The sequence below is a fragment of the Botrytis fragariae genome (genome assembly GCF_013461495.1).
Source record: "Botrytis fragariae strain BVB16 chromosome Unknown tig00000050, whole genome shotgun sequence".
NCBI classification, from domain to species: domain Eukaryota; kingdom Fungi; phylum Ascomycota; class Leotiomycetes; order Helotiales; family Sclerotiniaceae; genus Botrytis; species Botrytis fragariae.
In genome coordinates this window covers 596,648-611,967 of record NW_023500992.1, presented here as the reverse complement: position 1 = coordinate 611,967, position 15,320 = coordinate 596,648, and the positions used below count along the sequence as shown (strand labels likewise).

The window sequence follows — 15,320 nt, the reverse complement described above, 5'->3', positions numbered from 1 at the left end:
GCGCATTGAATCGAACCTTCAACTCATTTATATATACTTGACATTCTTCTCAAACAATGTGATAATAAGATCATACTCAACGATCCCCGTTTGAAGAGACTACATGGGTATTCCAATTAGCCAACGATGATGACTAAAATGATAGGATGTTATTGTTAATTACAACTCGTATGCTGAGGTATCAGCATGATTAAACTATTTTCTGACTACATGTTTCATTTTATGTCAAAAGAAACAGGCAACGAAATGTTGAGGTGGTGGAGGTAAGCACATCCAATAAAAGATGTATGATGAGATCGAAGGTCCGTCTCCATCTCGGAAACGGAGTTTCAAACCGAGTCTAAACTCCGCTTGATAATTGCAAAGAGATTCACAATCAATTTGCTTGTTTGTCTAATATACAACAACTTCTCATCTAGAGTGATTCCAGTATCCTCTTCTCAATCTCCGTACCATAGGAGAAATCAATTATCAAATTCCGAAAGCGTTTCTCTTCCCCGGTCTCCATACGTTTGGTTGCACTACCACCCACTCGCCCTTCTAATTGGTGGAACGGCTTGCTAGCTCGGAGTGTTAAGAAAATGGACGAGTCTCCTAAGGACAGCACTGTAACGCCGAAGATATCGAAACATGGAAAAGCTTGTGTCAACTGTGCGAGAGCCAAGGTTAAATGCGTAGAAAAGAATGATGTTGCTGCTTGCGAAAGGTATGTGCAATTATATCACGTGATGTGGTTCCGGTTCCATGGTACTGGGATTGCTGGTGGATTCCTTTCTGCATGTACCAGTTCTTTCTGTGTTTTTCAGAATGTCGAGTCAATATGGCGATTTCAAATTTGAGTATTGTATCTGTTTGTTGCTATTTCGGCTTTCGATGGTTTTGAAATGGAAAGTTTGTCCAATCTTCAAATAGCACAAGGAATTCGGAGTCCCCGTTGCTAGTCTAGATTCTTTTTCTTTCAAACGTTGTATGACTAGACTATTCAAGGGACAAACTGATACCCTCTAGATGCCATAGACTCACCAAGGACTGTCAGCCAATCACCAGAACAAAAAGACGAAAGTCAGTGAAGAGAACCGCAGCTACGAGGACTGCCGAGCTCGAGCAAAAGCTTGATGGGCTAGTTTCGTTATTGACTGCGGCTACCCAAGATCAAAATACTCCTCCTTCTTCAACGATATCGGACCATACTGTGTCATCGGATCCTAGAGATGATACCCAGGGCTATAAATATCAAAATGGATCAAATGTTGGTAACCCGCCCGTAAGAGGACTTGCAGCTATCGACCTAAAACTTCCCGCCAATAGTTCTTACAGTTTGAATTCCATCCCTGTTCATCCGCCTCTACCAGGACCGGAAGTTGGAAGATCTCTTCGTGATAAAAGCGGTGATTACTGTGCTACCAATATACCCACGGCAACTTCACCTACGTCTCTTATTCCAACTGGTCTAGCATTGTCTCCGATAGAAGAAGAGAATGCACTATATTACTTTCGGACTAATTCGATAAGATACCTACCATTTATCGTCATATCACCAGATACGAATGTCCATAAATTCAAGAAAGAAAATCCGTTTTGGTGGTTGGCCATTGTAATGGCTACAGCAAAGAGTACTTCGAGACAAATCGCATTGGGGATGCATATTCGTCAGCTTTTAGGTCAAAAATTACTTATTTCCGGCGAGCGCAATCTGGATCTTTTGTGGGGATTGTTGACTTATATTGCATGGTACGTGAGCTGAATGTCTGATTGAAGGTTGAATGTTAACATTGAGTAGGAGCCAATGTCATTACCAGCAGAGACCAGTGGTAAGTCATCTTTTACTTTTCTGGTACGAAACTTTTTCTGACTCAATGCTTTGTAGTGGAGTAGTATGATCCAACTTGCTATGGGAATAGCCTTCGATCTCGGATTAAACAAAGCACCACAGAAAGAGGCACCGCATTTGCTCTTGAACTTTGACGCCCGAGGATGCCCGAAGCCATTCATATCTACAGTCGGATCACAGCAAGAAAAAAGAGCTTTACTTTGCTTGTACTCTCTGAGCTCTAGGTACGTCCTATCGATTTGTTTAATGAGGCTTTTCTAATTTTGTTTAGCTTTTCATTATATGTCCAAAAAATTGACACTCTCCGATGGACGCCGTACGCAGATGAATGTTTAAAAATACTCTCGGAAAAGCCTGAGTCTCTTCCTGATACACTCATGACCCAAATTGTGCGCTTACAACTCATTCAAGAGCGCGTGAAGGACGCTCCATGGTACGACACAGCAGGCGATGAGAGTATCGCTTTCAAAACACCTGCTATTTTCTATCTAAAGGCCTTGAAAAATCAAATGGAAACATTCAGACAACAAATTCCGAATGAAGCTCGAGAGAACTGTACGTGAACAAATAAAAATTGACCATGTATGGCCAGTGCTAACTAATCACACACAGGTACTTTTTTGATGCATCTTTACAATACTGAACTTACGATCCACGAAGTCGCTCTCTCCAAAGAGCCTCATGCGGATATGCCGGATTCTCAACGCCTAGAATCCCTTTGCATCTGTTTTCAATCTGTTAAATCATGGTTTGAACTCTACTTTTCCACACCATGTAGAGATCACACATCATTTTCTTTCCCAATCTATACACACATGGCGCATTGCATGGTGGCTCTCTATCGTCTATCAGTATTCGAAGATCCACAATGGGATGTCCACCTTGTGCGTCAACAACTTGATCTCTCGTTCATTCTAGGTCAAATTGTCAAGACTTGGGAGAATGTTAAAGGTGAAGCTGGACTGGATACTGGATTGACTAGGGTAGATGATGTTGATATTTACACTTCTAACGCGAAGAGAATTGGATTGATTAAGACGTGGTGGGATGCCAAGGTAGCGGGGGAAGCTTCGAGTAATGTGTCAAGTGACAAGTTTGCAAATGTAAATGGGAGTGAGAATGGAAATGGCAATCTGAGCACCGAACCCGTACATCAAACTCAGGGTCAAGGATTCGAACTCCCAACATTTAATATGGATATGGGACAGGATTTATGGGATGATGGATGGTGGCAGGATGTTTTTGGTGCGTGGGGAGCTCAGTGTGATATCTGACTGGACTGGCTCTAGCTCAAACTTGAATATGACACTAGGGGACGAATGATATTTACAGGTGTTCTTGGTATTCTGGAAGCAAAGAGGATATTATAGAATGGTATTTCAAGAAAGACCCAAAAGCCGGACTAGATGGATCAAGCCTCTCATCTCAATGTTCATGTACTGTATAATATCAGAGACAAACGATTAAAAAAATAATCTTGAGAGAACGGGCAAAATCCGATAAATCGCTCCCTGTATTCTGAAGTTTTGTAAAATGATAGAATGGAGAAGAGATGAACATCGAACTGAACATCACACATTTGAAAACTCCACATACAAGCCGAGAATCAATTCCCTTCCACTCAATCTACATTCAATTCAACACACCCATCAACAAACCATTCTCTGAGCTCAGAGAACCAAATTACATTACCCACCTAGAATCCAGACACAACCCATCTATAAAAGAACCATTATCTTATGTACAAGCTCCCAGACGCAAAAATCCAGTATCGGAGTTTCATCCAACAACCGGCTCGGGAATTATCCTTTTTGAAAATTCCCGCTCCTTCTCAGATTTTGAGCCTCCTTCTTACGTTGGGTGGAGTATAAATATATAGATAAATGAATGTATGACTACTTGATGTATTCAATTTTGATTAACATTTATTGATTTATTAATCTATGCATTTGTTTACGGGATTGAGGATTCCAATGATTCTTCAATTAATTTAAGTATCTTTCTTGAATGTGCAGATAATTCCATTACCGGTGAGTACCTTTGAAGATTTGGGAACTATCAAAATACATACAGATCAGATCAGATCAGATCGAATCTGACCTGAAAGATAGATAACAAACATCAAATCAAACTCCAGCCTCACTCAATACACACACATGATACGATGTCACCAGCCAAAGTTTCAGGAAAGGAGGATCGAGAAATCTCAAATCCACACAGTAATCTTACATCCAGCTCAGATGACATTGGCATTTCCAAATCAGCTCAAGCGATTTCCTCGAAAAAAGAAGAGATTGCAAGTCCGGAGTGTGCTCCAAAAAGCGAAGATATTTATCTAGAGAAAGTGGACAAGGTGGATCGAGGAAATGGAGAAGGAGATGGAGGAGAAGACAAAGAAGAAATCTATGAATATATCTCTGGGTATAAGATCTTGGTGGTTATGGCTGCGATTACACTTACGACGTTTTTGGCGCTGTTGGATACGACGATTGTTGCTACTGTGAGTTTCTGCTTTTGATTTGATTTGTGAGGGAGGGTATTTACTCTTCTTTAAAATTTGCATTGCAGTCGTTTTGAGATGTAGTGAGTGTTGTTCAGTAGATGGGATCGGATATGATAGTCAAGTGGCTATTCTGTGGGTGGGAATGGTATTGTAATTGCAGTTGGGATGATAATGGCAATACTCATCAACGAAGTGTGCTTTCTCAGAATTCGAAACTATAACTCACATATATACACATCCGACACAAAAAGCAAGAACTCCGAAAACTAACCCAACACCACACAACCATAGGCCATCCCCCGTATAACCTCCCACTTCCACTCCCTCCCCGACGTTGGCTGGTACGGAAGCGCTTACCTCATCACCAACTGTTCACTCCAACCTCTCTCGGGAAAACTCTACACATATTTCCGTTCCAAGACAGTATTCCTCTCCTTTTTCTTCCTCTTCGAATTCGGTTCTTTGTTATGTGGCACGGCCGTTTCGTCGGATATGTTGATTGTGGGACGAGCGGTTGCGGGGATGGGCTCGGCGGGTTTGATGAATGGTGCGATTACGATTTTGACGCATGCGGTGCCGATTGAGAAGAGGCCCGTTTATTTGGGGTTTATGATTTCGACGGCGCAGTTGGCGCTGGCGGTGGGACCGTTGATTGGGGGGGCGTTGACGCAGTATGCTAGTTGGAGATGGTGTAGGTTTGATTTTTGTGCTTTCTGATTTTCCGCCGGAGATTCATGATACCCCCTGAACTTCATGTCTTGAGTTCTCACTTGAGACTATTCTCCCGCAATAATTCTTGATTCCCTAATTTGAAATCCGAGGATACTACTACTCTCATTCTTCAACTTAAAGATGAAAGTCCCATGATAACTGACAATAGCAGGCTTCTACATCAATCTCCCATGCGGCTTCCTCGTCAGTCTCCTCCTCTTCTCCATCACCATCCCAGAGCGTCTCCACCCCACCGCGCTAACCCTCACTCCTCTCCAACGAATCCAACACCTCGACCTCCTAGGCTTCTTCCTCTTCGCTCCCACCGCCATCCAATTTCTTCTCGCTCTAGAATGGGGCGGGACAACGTATCCCTGGTCATCCTCTCACATAATTGGACTTTTCATCGGATCATTCTTCACTTTTCTGCTGTTTCTCTACCGCGAATATCGCGCTGGAGATGAAGCTATGATTCCTTTATCTCTTGTGAGAAACACTGTCGTGTGGACATGCTGTTGTACGAACTTTCTGTTCATGGCAGGTATGTTGACATTAAGCTATTACTTGCCGATATACTTTCAGGGGGTGAGGGGCGTACAACCGACGATGAGTGGAGTGTATACTTTACCGGGGATTTTATCGCAGATGTTGTTTGCGATCATTTCGGGTTTTGCTGGTATGTTCTCCATCTTATCTCTCAGATTGGCATTCGTGATTTGACATTCCTGTAGTGCAAAAAATAGGTTATTATCTTCCCTTCAGTATCGTGGGCGGATGTTTCGCCGCGATAGGATATGGTTTGATATCCACCTACACACCATCCACTCCAGCATCGAAATGGATCGGCTATCAAATCCTCGGTGGAATTGGTCGGGGTCTCTCTATGCAAATGGTATATTGGATCATCTCCCCTCTCATCCTCATCCCCTCACTGAAAAAAACCAGGTAATAATAGCCATCCAAAATAACCTCACCGGGACCAAAATCGTCATCGCACAAACCCTCGTGATATTTTTCCAATACCTGGGCGGAGCACTCTGTCTTACCTTCGCATCTACAATCTTCACTGCGAAACTCAAATCCGGATTGCGAGTATATGCGCCCTCGGTGGATCCGCAAATAGTGATTGAAGCGGGCGCGACGGCGTATAGAAATGTGATACCGAAGGATCAGGTGATGAATGTGGTGACGGCGTATAATTTGGCGATTAATCATTGCTTTTACTTGGCGGCGGGAATGGCGGCGGGAGTTATGTTGTTTGTGTGGGGAATGGGGTGGAAGAAGATCGGGGGAAAGGATGATGGGAAGAATGTGAAGGCGGGTCAGGAAGGCGGGGCGGAAGCTTGAAGTGAAGGGTTGCGACTTTTTGAAGATTGGAGAATTCCTGGAGGATGGAAAGTTGGATAGATGGGTACCATCACCAAAACATAATATATACTTGTACTTTGATACTATACAAATGGATTTGATAATTTTCCCATCACACTCGCATCTTGATAACTTGCAGATTAATATTTTCGTCATAATGATATTCACGTTTCGATTCGAATCGCCCAAAATGCGATAAACCTTGAAATTGCAAGGACCTTTGCAATGCAAAAGTATGAGATACACGACCCCATCTCGTGCATACATCACCAGTAACCATCTATCTGTCTTCCGACCTCATAATCTCAACCCATACGCAAATGCAGCATGGCCGCAGACGCTTACCTACTCGGTAGTATCTCATACAACACCACCAATAAACATCACCCCCCTCCCAACCACCCTCCCCAACCTCATCACACGACCCTGCACATCCGCGATCCGACTTCTGAATCACATATTGAATTTCCCCGCAACTCTTTTTAGTTTATTTTGGCTTTCATGCATGCATGAATGCATTTCACTCCTATCGTACTGAGGTCGTGCATCCACGTCATCGATTTCTTCCGGTGTCGGTTATGTTATAGTCCAGCTCTTTCTTTCTGTCATCTATCTGTATCCATATCCATCTCACCCATCAAAATTTTCGTCTTTGATTCGAGGTGTTGCGCATCCACATCCATATACATATATACACGAGAAACGCCACAATCAACCAACTACCGAGAAAGAAAGATAAGATAAGCATCACACATACCTAGTAACCTTAGCATTCCTTCCCGAGAATATGTTCGAGGCACGACTGGAGAGGAGAGAACGCGTAAAGCCACAAAGCTTGGGGATAACTTCAGATGCGAAAAATGAGGATATGATTCTTGATGCTGCGGGATTGTTTCCTATCAAGGTTTGTGGGATTCCTCATTATGTGTTGTTAATGTTATGGAGGGTGGATAGCACGTGGATGTTATTTTGATTGATTGATTGGTTTTATCTTGGGCATTGACGTGCTGAGATTTGGAGGGATAGTAGGAAGAGGAGTTCTGATTGGGAGCTGGAATTGCAAAGTTGCGAGAAGGCTCGTCGTTGTTGGAAAGAGAAGGGATGATGGATGCTGTTGATACATGAGACATCGAGTTGTCTCTATTATCGCATGGCGAAAAGCCTTCCACGACGACATCGATACACCCTACCACTTAAATCTACTAGATCTCTGATTTTTATTCTCATAAAGAAGCGATTTCCGCTTCTTGTCCCCCAATGAAACCCCCCAAAGCAACCATACTAACCCAACCTCCCTCCCAGGAACCCTTCTTCGTCACCGCCAAATTCTGGAAACGTTTTTCCGTCTACGCCTCCGTCATCCTCTCCATCGCCTCTCTCGTCATATCCTCCATCGCATCCCTAAAGCCCAGGTCTGCTGCCGATTTGAAAGGTCTATCATTCCTTTTCCTCCCCTCCCCCTTCTTTCTCCAAAAAATCCAACTAACCTCCTCTAGCCCTAATAGTAACCAGCATAATCATCAACGCACTCTCGGTCACTCTCTCCGCGCTTACTTCTCTAGATTGGCAAAGCCAGGCGACGACGGACCGGAAATTCGCGCAGATGTTGAGTCAGATTAGTCATGTGCATGAGGGGAAGGAAGGGGGGAGGATTGTGATTTTGGGACGGGGGAGGAGGGAGGAGGAGGAGAGGTTGATGGGGGAGAGAGGGGGGATGGGGATAGGAAAGGCGTTTTGAGATTTCGGGGGACTTTGTGAATAGAGAGATGTCTTTGGGCGAGAACGGAGTGGAGTGGTGGGAAGTATGGATTTTCAAGTATTTTGATTATATTTGTACGGAGGTACAGTACAGAGAGAGACATTATCCACATTTTCGACTTCGATGGAAATGGGGATTGGGTGTGGGCGCCTTGATAACGACAGATTGATAGACAGGCGTGTGTATTTGGCGTTGGAGCTTATAGCTTATACCTGGGAGAACGGATAGCTGGGCTAGATTGCATTGAGGGATTGTGAACATGTATAACTATATACCCTTATTATTTCTCTTATTTGTATTAATCTATAATTCACAATCCCACATTCATGATAAAATCAATGTATGATGAAAAATGATCTGGAAATATGCATTTTATTTCAACCTCATCTCGTACACATTATCAACACTCTAATTCATTTTTTAATGCAACACCTAGGTAATCATCTCAACCCAATCACATTTTTCTCCACCACTTTCATACCATCTCTAACCGCAGGACAATAATGTAATCTTAACAATTCTCCTTCCCAGATTGTGCTTGCCATTGGATTACTTCCTTCCACTTCAGTACTACACCCATCGAACATTCCATCACCCTTTCTCTCTTCTGTATTCCAGAGACTTTTCACCTTGGTCTCGTGGATCTTTGCAACTTTACCTAACAGAGCCATCATTGCGGTAGCGGATTTCTCGGGTAGTTGGAGAGAGCATGTCATGAGTTGTTTAGTGAAAGCCGCGATTCTGAGAGGAGGGACTGCGCGGGCAGCGAGGGGCGGTAGGAGGACCGAGGAGAGCGAGCGGAGGAGAAGAACGGTGGTGGTTTGGATATTGACTTTATTGTCGGTTGTGGAGGGGGCGTTTGGATCTGGTAGATGGAGGGATTTGGAGGAGAGTTCGATGTCAGGGTTGAGAGATAGGGCGTGGAGAGTGCGATAAAGATGAGTGATGAAGAAACTTAAATCTAAACTTAACGAGGCTTGAGCTTTATGGGCGTCTTGGCCTTCTAGAAGTGCGAATGCGGTGATGATACAGAGGAGAGATTCACGTGTGAGATTGCGAGAGGTTTCGGAGTCCTCGTCTTCTGCTTCGGTTTCCTCAAGATCATCTCCTGTTTCGGCATGACCAATGAGATCTTTAAGCGCTTCTAGAAGATCACCGAAGAAATCTTGATTGATGAGATGAGCGTATCGAGCCAAGCCCTCAAGTACAGCACCCATAAGAGATGGTGACCGGACTTTGAGAATGCGGAAATATGTCACAAACACTAGTTTCAAGGTTTCTGACTGCATTCTCTCACGATCTTCGTGACTGACTGTTGCATCTGCTTGAACCATCTCCTTTTCAACTGCTTTTCGTTCCTTCATCAATTTTCGCTCCTTTTTGGTGCGGAACACTCTCTTTTCCTTGAGTTTCTTGCCCCCAAAACTGTCTTCCTCATGATCGACATGATTCGTCGATGCCTTTCCAGAGAATTCCGATAATAATCTTAAATGTAAGAAAGTATTCAATACACTTTCGTCTACTCTGTATCCTCTTCCTTTCATCATTCTAGTTAAAATATTCACCGCATCCAAAGATGAAGTTCCATCATCGTCATTCTTGAACAACGTTTCGATAGTCTCTCGACACTTGACAAATTCGGCGTCCACCTTTCTCGTACTGAGCTTTCCGACCAATATCTTCAAGAGATCTGATCTGAAATTGAAATGGGGAACAGCTTCTAACAATGCGCATGCACAAGATATGGCAACCGTCGAAAGACCTGCGCCGCCATCACTCGTTTTTTGAGATTTTCCAGCTGTCGCGAGCCTACCCAATTCCTTCACATATCCTTGATATCCTCCCACAAGAGCCTGTTCGTACGCCCTCAGTTTTCGCACCTCCTTCGAAACTTTCTCTTCCATATTATCTTCCGATAAAGGTCGTATCCTATATCCTGGAATAACATCTTTATAGACAGCCAATTGTGTAGCCAATGCCAATTTCTTGATCGTAATGTTGTGCGATTTTCCAAATTCTGCTATGGCTCTAAATGCTCCTACATTTTCTTCCGGATCCTCATTCAGCATCAATGCTATACGTGCCAATTCCTCCTTTGCTTCGAGAATCTGCTGTCGTATCGGCACAGAAGGCTTTTTCTCGACCTTCTCTTCGGGCTCCTCGTCCTCCTCAACATCATCCGCGCCAATCCATTCTAAATCGCTCTCCTCCTCATTAACTTCCACTGGCGCTTCCACTTGTTCGACCAATCCTTCCTTAGTCTTAATTGGTAATCTTGTACTCTCTTTCTTATCCTTCTTTCCTTTGCGCGGTCTCATTTCGTAATCCTGTTCTAAGTTCCATTTCGAAGCCGTCTTGAAAAACGCATTCGAATTTGGCGCATTCTCTAAAGTCGACGGAGATGAATCTTCTCCCTCAGTTGGCGGAGGTGTAAGCTTGCGCCTCTTAACTGCTGGTACTTTTGCCATTTCTAATTATGTTGCAAAAACCAATCGTGATGGGAAATTTGTATGAAAGTTATCGATCGAAAAAAAGTTCATACAAGGGTTCTGTCGAAAATATTCTGAAGCGGGCACCAAGCGGCCGCACGCTCACCCGCAAAAAAAAAAAAGTTTCCAGCCTTATCAGTAGGTAGGCCCGCCAAAAAAAATTCACAGGATCTCTGCAATCTAGAGCTTCAACTTCCATCTCGCAAACCTCACGAACAATTATTATCCCAACAGCACAATTTCAAAATGCGTCCTCTCACAGAACCAGAAACTCAAACTCTCTTCGCCAAATTGGCTGGCTACACGGGAAACTCGTTGAAGAATCTGATTGCGCCATTGGACAACACTCCAAATGCTGATCGATATGTTTTCCGCGTTCAACAATCAAGATGTTATTATGTGCGATTATCGCTCGCAAACCTTGCGACTTCTATCTCCAGAGACAAGTTGTTATCACTAGGAATCTGTCTCGGTATGTGTTCCAATTCCCACATTGCAAAAATGCTATATCTAACATATCCCTCCCAGGAAAGTTCACAAAATCAGGCAAATTCCGTATTCACATCACCGCGCTCCCTATCCTCGCCGAGCACGCCCGTTACAAGGTCTGGGTTAAGGCCAATGGAGAAATGCCCTTCCTCTACGGTGGACACATTGTGAAAGCGCATGTTGGAAGATGGTCGGAAGATTGTCCCGAGCATCAGGGTGTTGTTGTTTACAGTATGAACGATACGCCATTGGGATTTGGGGTTACGGCGAGAAGTACACAGGAGGCTAGAAGATTGGATCCTACCGGTATTGTTTGTTTCAGACAAGCAGATGCAGGAGAATATCTGAGAGATGAAGATACGCTTTTTGCAACTTCTTAAGGCGGACCTCTTGTACTTGGAAGTGCTGAAAGGGAATGGAGTTTGGGATATAAAAAGGCGTTTATATGGTGTGGGGAAAAGCATAATTATAGGCAAGTTGCCATTTCTGATGAAAACTTGCTTAGACAAAATGACAATGTTTGATGATCATTGCGATCTCATATGAACAAGTTACTGCACTTTCATCGCTTGTTCCGTTCATCCAATTTTCAACGCCATTAATCTATTGCCTACGTTGTTGGCGACATTTCGTGTTTGATGGAAAGAAACTGATCATATACAACTCAATGCTATGTCGATCATACCTCACCATTACTTTCATCTTTTTCCAGATCAAATTCAAGCCATGGCGATGGCACACAGGGGGTGTTGCTGTACCAACATCAAAAGACAACATGACTTGTGCGGCATCTGAAGTTGACAATCCAAGTGTTCTTCAGCTCTAGTTTGTGCTAAGATTTTGGCAGTATCTACTTGGATGTCATTTTGAGAGTCACAATTGATCTTGAACAGTAGCGACACAAGCAGGGATATGAACAATTATCAATTATGAAATTCTATACGCTGACTTGCAAGAATGACCTGTCGAAACAATGGAAATTGTATTACATTACGGGTTGAGAACACTTTCTGTAAGAAAAGGAAAAAAAAAGTGTCTATGTAGAACGAAGTATCGAAGATGAATGATAACTTCTTTCCCACTTCATTTGTCTGGATAGAGGCTATCTGCTCACCTGCACAATTTTCAAGTTGAAATCGCAAGATAAATTAAGTGATTGTTCTATTTTGCTATATTATAGTATTTCTTTTCGCTCCCCAATATAAAAATCGAGTAACAACAAACATGACTAACTTCTAAGGAGGGTATTGGTACTGTGGAGCCGTCATTCGTATATACTTTTCTTTGCTCTTTATGCAAATCATTAACACCATCCAGCATACACGCCGTGCATACTCCAACATCTAACGAAAAATAAATAAAAAATTATAGCAATTATACAAACCGTGGCTATGATGCCATTCCCTGAAATAAACCTAATCAACTCTAACGGGATATCTTTCTCTCAATTTAGCACCGTACTTGTAAATGAAAAATGGCGCAGGAATCAAAGCCAGCCCGATGAATCCCAAAACACTGTTTCCCCAACCCAATCCCAAATTATTATACAACGGCCGACCCGCCAGCGGCAAGAAGGCCGCAAACAAACATCGAATGGCGGTGAGACCAGCCATGGCAGATGCTGCGTATTGTTTTCCCGTATCGATATAGTACGTTTGAATACCAGCAAACACACCCATGGTTCCGAAACCGAAAGGTATCAAGCCGAGAATTGGAACGATCCAATGGACGCGGTAGTAGGAGGACCAGCCGTACCAGAAGAAGGAACCGGGGATAAAAAAAGCAAAGAAGAGACCATTACGGAGACGGAACTCAGGTTGGTATACACCGTTATTTTTCTTGGTCAGGGAGATGATGGTAGGATCTGATGTTTTGGCAACTGTGAACATGCCAAGGAAGAAACCGAGACCGAGACCTAGATATGCTAGCGAGGCGATTTCGATAGAGAATCCGTAGTTCTGTTCAAAGACTTGCGCAATGGACGTGAGGAGGAGATAGATGAGTCCAAAGATGAAAGACATCCACAAAGCAAGCATGGGCAGGATAGGAGAGGAAAACATCATGCGGAAGGGTCTTGCGATACCCGTGAGAAGGACTGCTTTAATTTTCAATGCAGCAGGTGGTTTCTTGGCATCATATGCGGATATGAGAGCTTCATTTCCAGTTTCCTTGCGGAGAGCGGCGGTTTTGCGACGGATGAGGACGGGAGCGGATGTCTCTTTTCCGACGATCACGTAGAAGATGGAAAGACAGGCACAGGCAATCAAGAGGACCCAATACACCCAGCGCCATCCCGCACGTTGGGCGATGAATCCTCCGATCACGGGACCGAGGACAGGGCCGAAGAGTGGTCCCATGACGAACATAGCTTGTGCTTTACCACGTTGCTGGATTGGGAATAAATCTGCAACGACACCGCCGCCGATAGCGAGACAGGCGGATCCTCCTAAGCCTGCAAAGAAGCGGAAGAGGATGAGGAGGTGGATGTTTGGAGCAAGTGCGCATCCGAGTTGCCTGTAGTGGGGTTGTATGAGCAATGTTTCAATTGAATGACAAGCACATGACAAGTGTTAGACTTACCATATTGTTAGTAGGAAATTGCAATACATGAGAATCGGTTGACGTCCATAAATTTCACTCAGTGGCGACAAAACAAGTGGCCCAGCCGCAAATCCAAAAATGAACATGCTAACAACAAAGGTATCCAGTATATCGGAAGTAGTACCGAACTCTTGATTCATGAGTGTAATACCAGGTGCTACAATCGATGAAGATAGAGGACTACAATTGGTCAACTAAGATGCGACATGGGGTAATATTTGGTAAACATACCTCAAGAATGTAATCAGACTGACAGACGCCAGCATCAACCATTTCTTTTTATCCGGGAGATTCCTTTTTCGGGTCAGTATGAGTGTGATCGCCATGCACTGTCGAATCAGACATACCTTGGATGTGCCGGATCATCTTGCCCGGTCCATCCTACTAAATTATTTTCCATATCCATCTCTGGGAAGATCTCCTTTGGTGGTCCTCCAGGTCCACCTGGCCCTCCAGGACCTGGAGGTCCCGGTGGACCTGCAAGCTCCTTCTTTTCCACTGGTACCTTGATTTCTTCTGATACCGGCCTTGAGAGCTTTAGAGATGAAGCAAGTGTTTCTTCTGAAAATGGCCTTGAAGGCTTTGTAGACGCAGCAAGCGATTCCTCTGAAGTCATTGCGAAGATTTCCGGGTATGTATCTCGGATACTTTTTGAAGGCGGTTCTGGAGGAGGGGACCGTTTTAAATTCCTGATTGACATCATTTTGAATAACCCTGGAGTACTTTTAAAACTCTTTGTACTTTTCGTACTCAGTTGCCTTCCCATCTGTGACGGTCCTATGGGTGATGATTCTGGAGTAGTATATAAAGAACGTGGTGAATGTAGAGCTTCCAGCTCCAAGCTATCTTTTCTCTCCATCTTTCCTTCGTAGAAATCTTCGTATATTGACGAGGTAAAATCTTGCGCCGTTTCTAATGCTGAATTGTAAGTCGAAGTTTCAACGTCGTATCCATAGGGAATGTCTAGATAATAATGGTAATCATAATCTTCTGGATTATAAGGGAACTCGTATAACGGTTCCTTCTTCTCGGGTGAAGCCATGTCTTCGATCAGCATACGAAATTTAGTGTGCAATTAGTGGGGACGTCAATTTGCGGTATACAGAATCAGGAAAAGAACGTGGGATCGAGCAGGTAGTAAATGATTTTCGTCCTGTGCAGATTGAACTATTGGATTGTACCTTTACTAGATATGGACTTTGGCTTCCAAATAACAGCAGGCTGGGTGTGCGTAGGTTGGTGACCGTGCAGAAGGGGCCTTAGATTTCAACTACTTCATAAATTGGTCATTTGAAATCGCGGATAAAGTAACACCGAATGGTGAACTTTCAATCTCATTGGTTGATCCATGAAGCTCTTCATTAGATTCTGAAGCTGTAATGAAGAAAAAGGAATGAAAGATTTGAAGAGAGCATAGAATCGGAAACCAAAACGACCGAGCACCGAACTCTATTAGTTTCAGCTCTTACTCGAATATACTGGCACTAACGAAGCTATAAATAAAGATCTGGTATGGCTCTGGGCATATCTTGATGTGATCCACAGATATGTTTCAGGATTGATGAATCA

The 15,320-nt window shown here is 43.6% G+C and overlaps 6 protein-coding genes across 6 annotated transcripts; 4 read left to right on the top strand and 2 right to left on the bottom strand.

Annotated features, from left to right (window-relative positions):
• Window positions 1-581: 581 nt before the first annotated feature.
• Window positions 582-3,105, top strand: Bfra_004206 (putative zn 2cys6 transcription factor protein; the record flags this gene model as incomplete). The annotated part of the gene is made up of 6 exons (XM_037334612.1): window positions 582-706; window positions 1,009-1,731; window positions 1,781-1,811; window positions 1,868-2,055; window positions 2,103-2,386; window positions 2,444-3,105. The coding sequence occupies 6 exons, from the start codon at window positions 582-584 to the stop codon at window positions 3,103-3,105; spliced, it is 2,013 nt and encodes a 670-aa protein (XP_037193146.1).
• Window positions 3,106-3,995: 890 nt separating this feature from the next.
• Window positions 3,996-6,392, top strand: Bfra_004205 (putative mfs multidrug transporter protein; the record flags this gene model as incomplete). Its single annotated transcript, XM_037334611.1, has 5 exons — window positions 3,996-4,331; window positions 4,626-5,025; window positions 5,218-5,721; window positions 5,777-5,937; window positions 5,991-6,392. The coding sequence occupies 5 exons, from the start codon at window positions 3,996-3,998 to the stop codon at window positions 6,390-6,392; spliced, it is 1,803 nt and encodes a 600-aa protein (XP_037193145.1).
• An 808-nt stretch (window positions 6,393-7,200) lies between these two features.
• Window positions 7,201-8,033, top strand: Bfra_004204 (uncharacterized protein; the record flags this gene model as incomplete). The annotated part of the gene is made up of 2 exons (XM_037334610.1): window positions 7,201-7,317; window positions 7,716-8,033. The coding sequence occupies 2 exons, from the start codon at window positions 7,201-7,203 to the stop codon at window positions 8,031-8,033; spliced, it is 435 nt and encodes a 144-aa protein (XP_037193144.1).
• Window positions 8,034-8,612: 579 nt separating this feature from the next.
• On the bottom strand, window positions 8,613-10,640 carry Bfra_004203 (putative nuclear export protein noc3 protein; the record flags this gene model as incomplete). The annotated part of the gene is made up of 1 exon (XM_037334609.1): window positions 8,613-10,640. One exon carries the CDS (start codon window positions 10,638-10,640, stop codon window positions 8,613-8,615), a length of 2,028 nt encoding a protein of 675 aa, XP_037193143.1.
• Window positions 10,641-10,889: 249 nt separating this feature from the next.
• Window positions 10,890-11,530, top strand: Bfra_004202 (putative 60s ribosome subunit biogenesis protein nip7 protein; the record flags this gene model as incomplete). The annotated part of the gene is made up of 2 exons (XM_037334608.1): window positions 10,890-11,133; window positions 11,190-11,530. The coding sequence occupies exons 1-2, from the start codon at window positions 10,908-10,910 to the stop codon at window positions 11,528-11,530; spliced, it is 567 nt and encodes a 188-aa protein (XP_037193142.1). The 5' UTR covers window positions 10,890-10,907.
• Window positions 11,531-12,565: 1,035 nt separating this feature from the next.
• On the bottom strand, window positions 12,566-14,808 carry Bfra_004201 (putative mfs multidrug transporter protein; the record flags this gene model as incomplete). The annotated part of the gene is made up of 4 exons (XM_037334607.1): window positions 12,566-13,664; window positions 13,731-13,931; window positions 13,983-14,045; window positions 14,099-14,808. 4 exons carry the CDS (start codon window positions 14,806-14,808, stop codon window positions 12,566-12,568), a joined length of 2,073 nt encoding a protein of 690 aa, XP_037193141.1.
• Window positions 14,809-15,320: the final 512 nt, after the last annotated feature.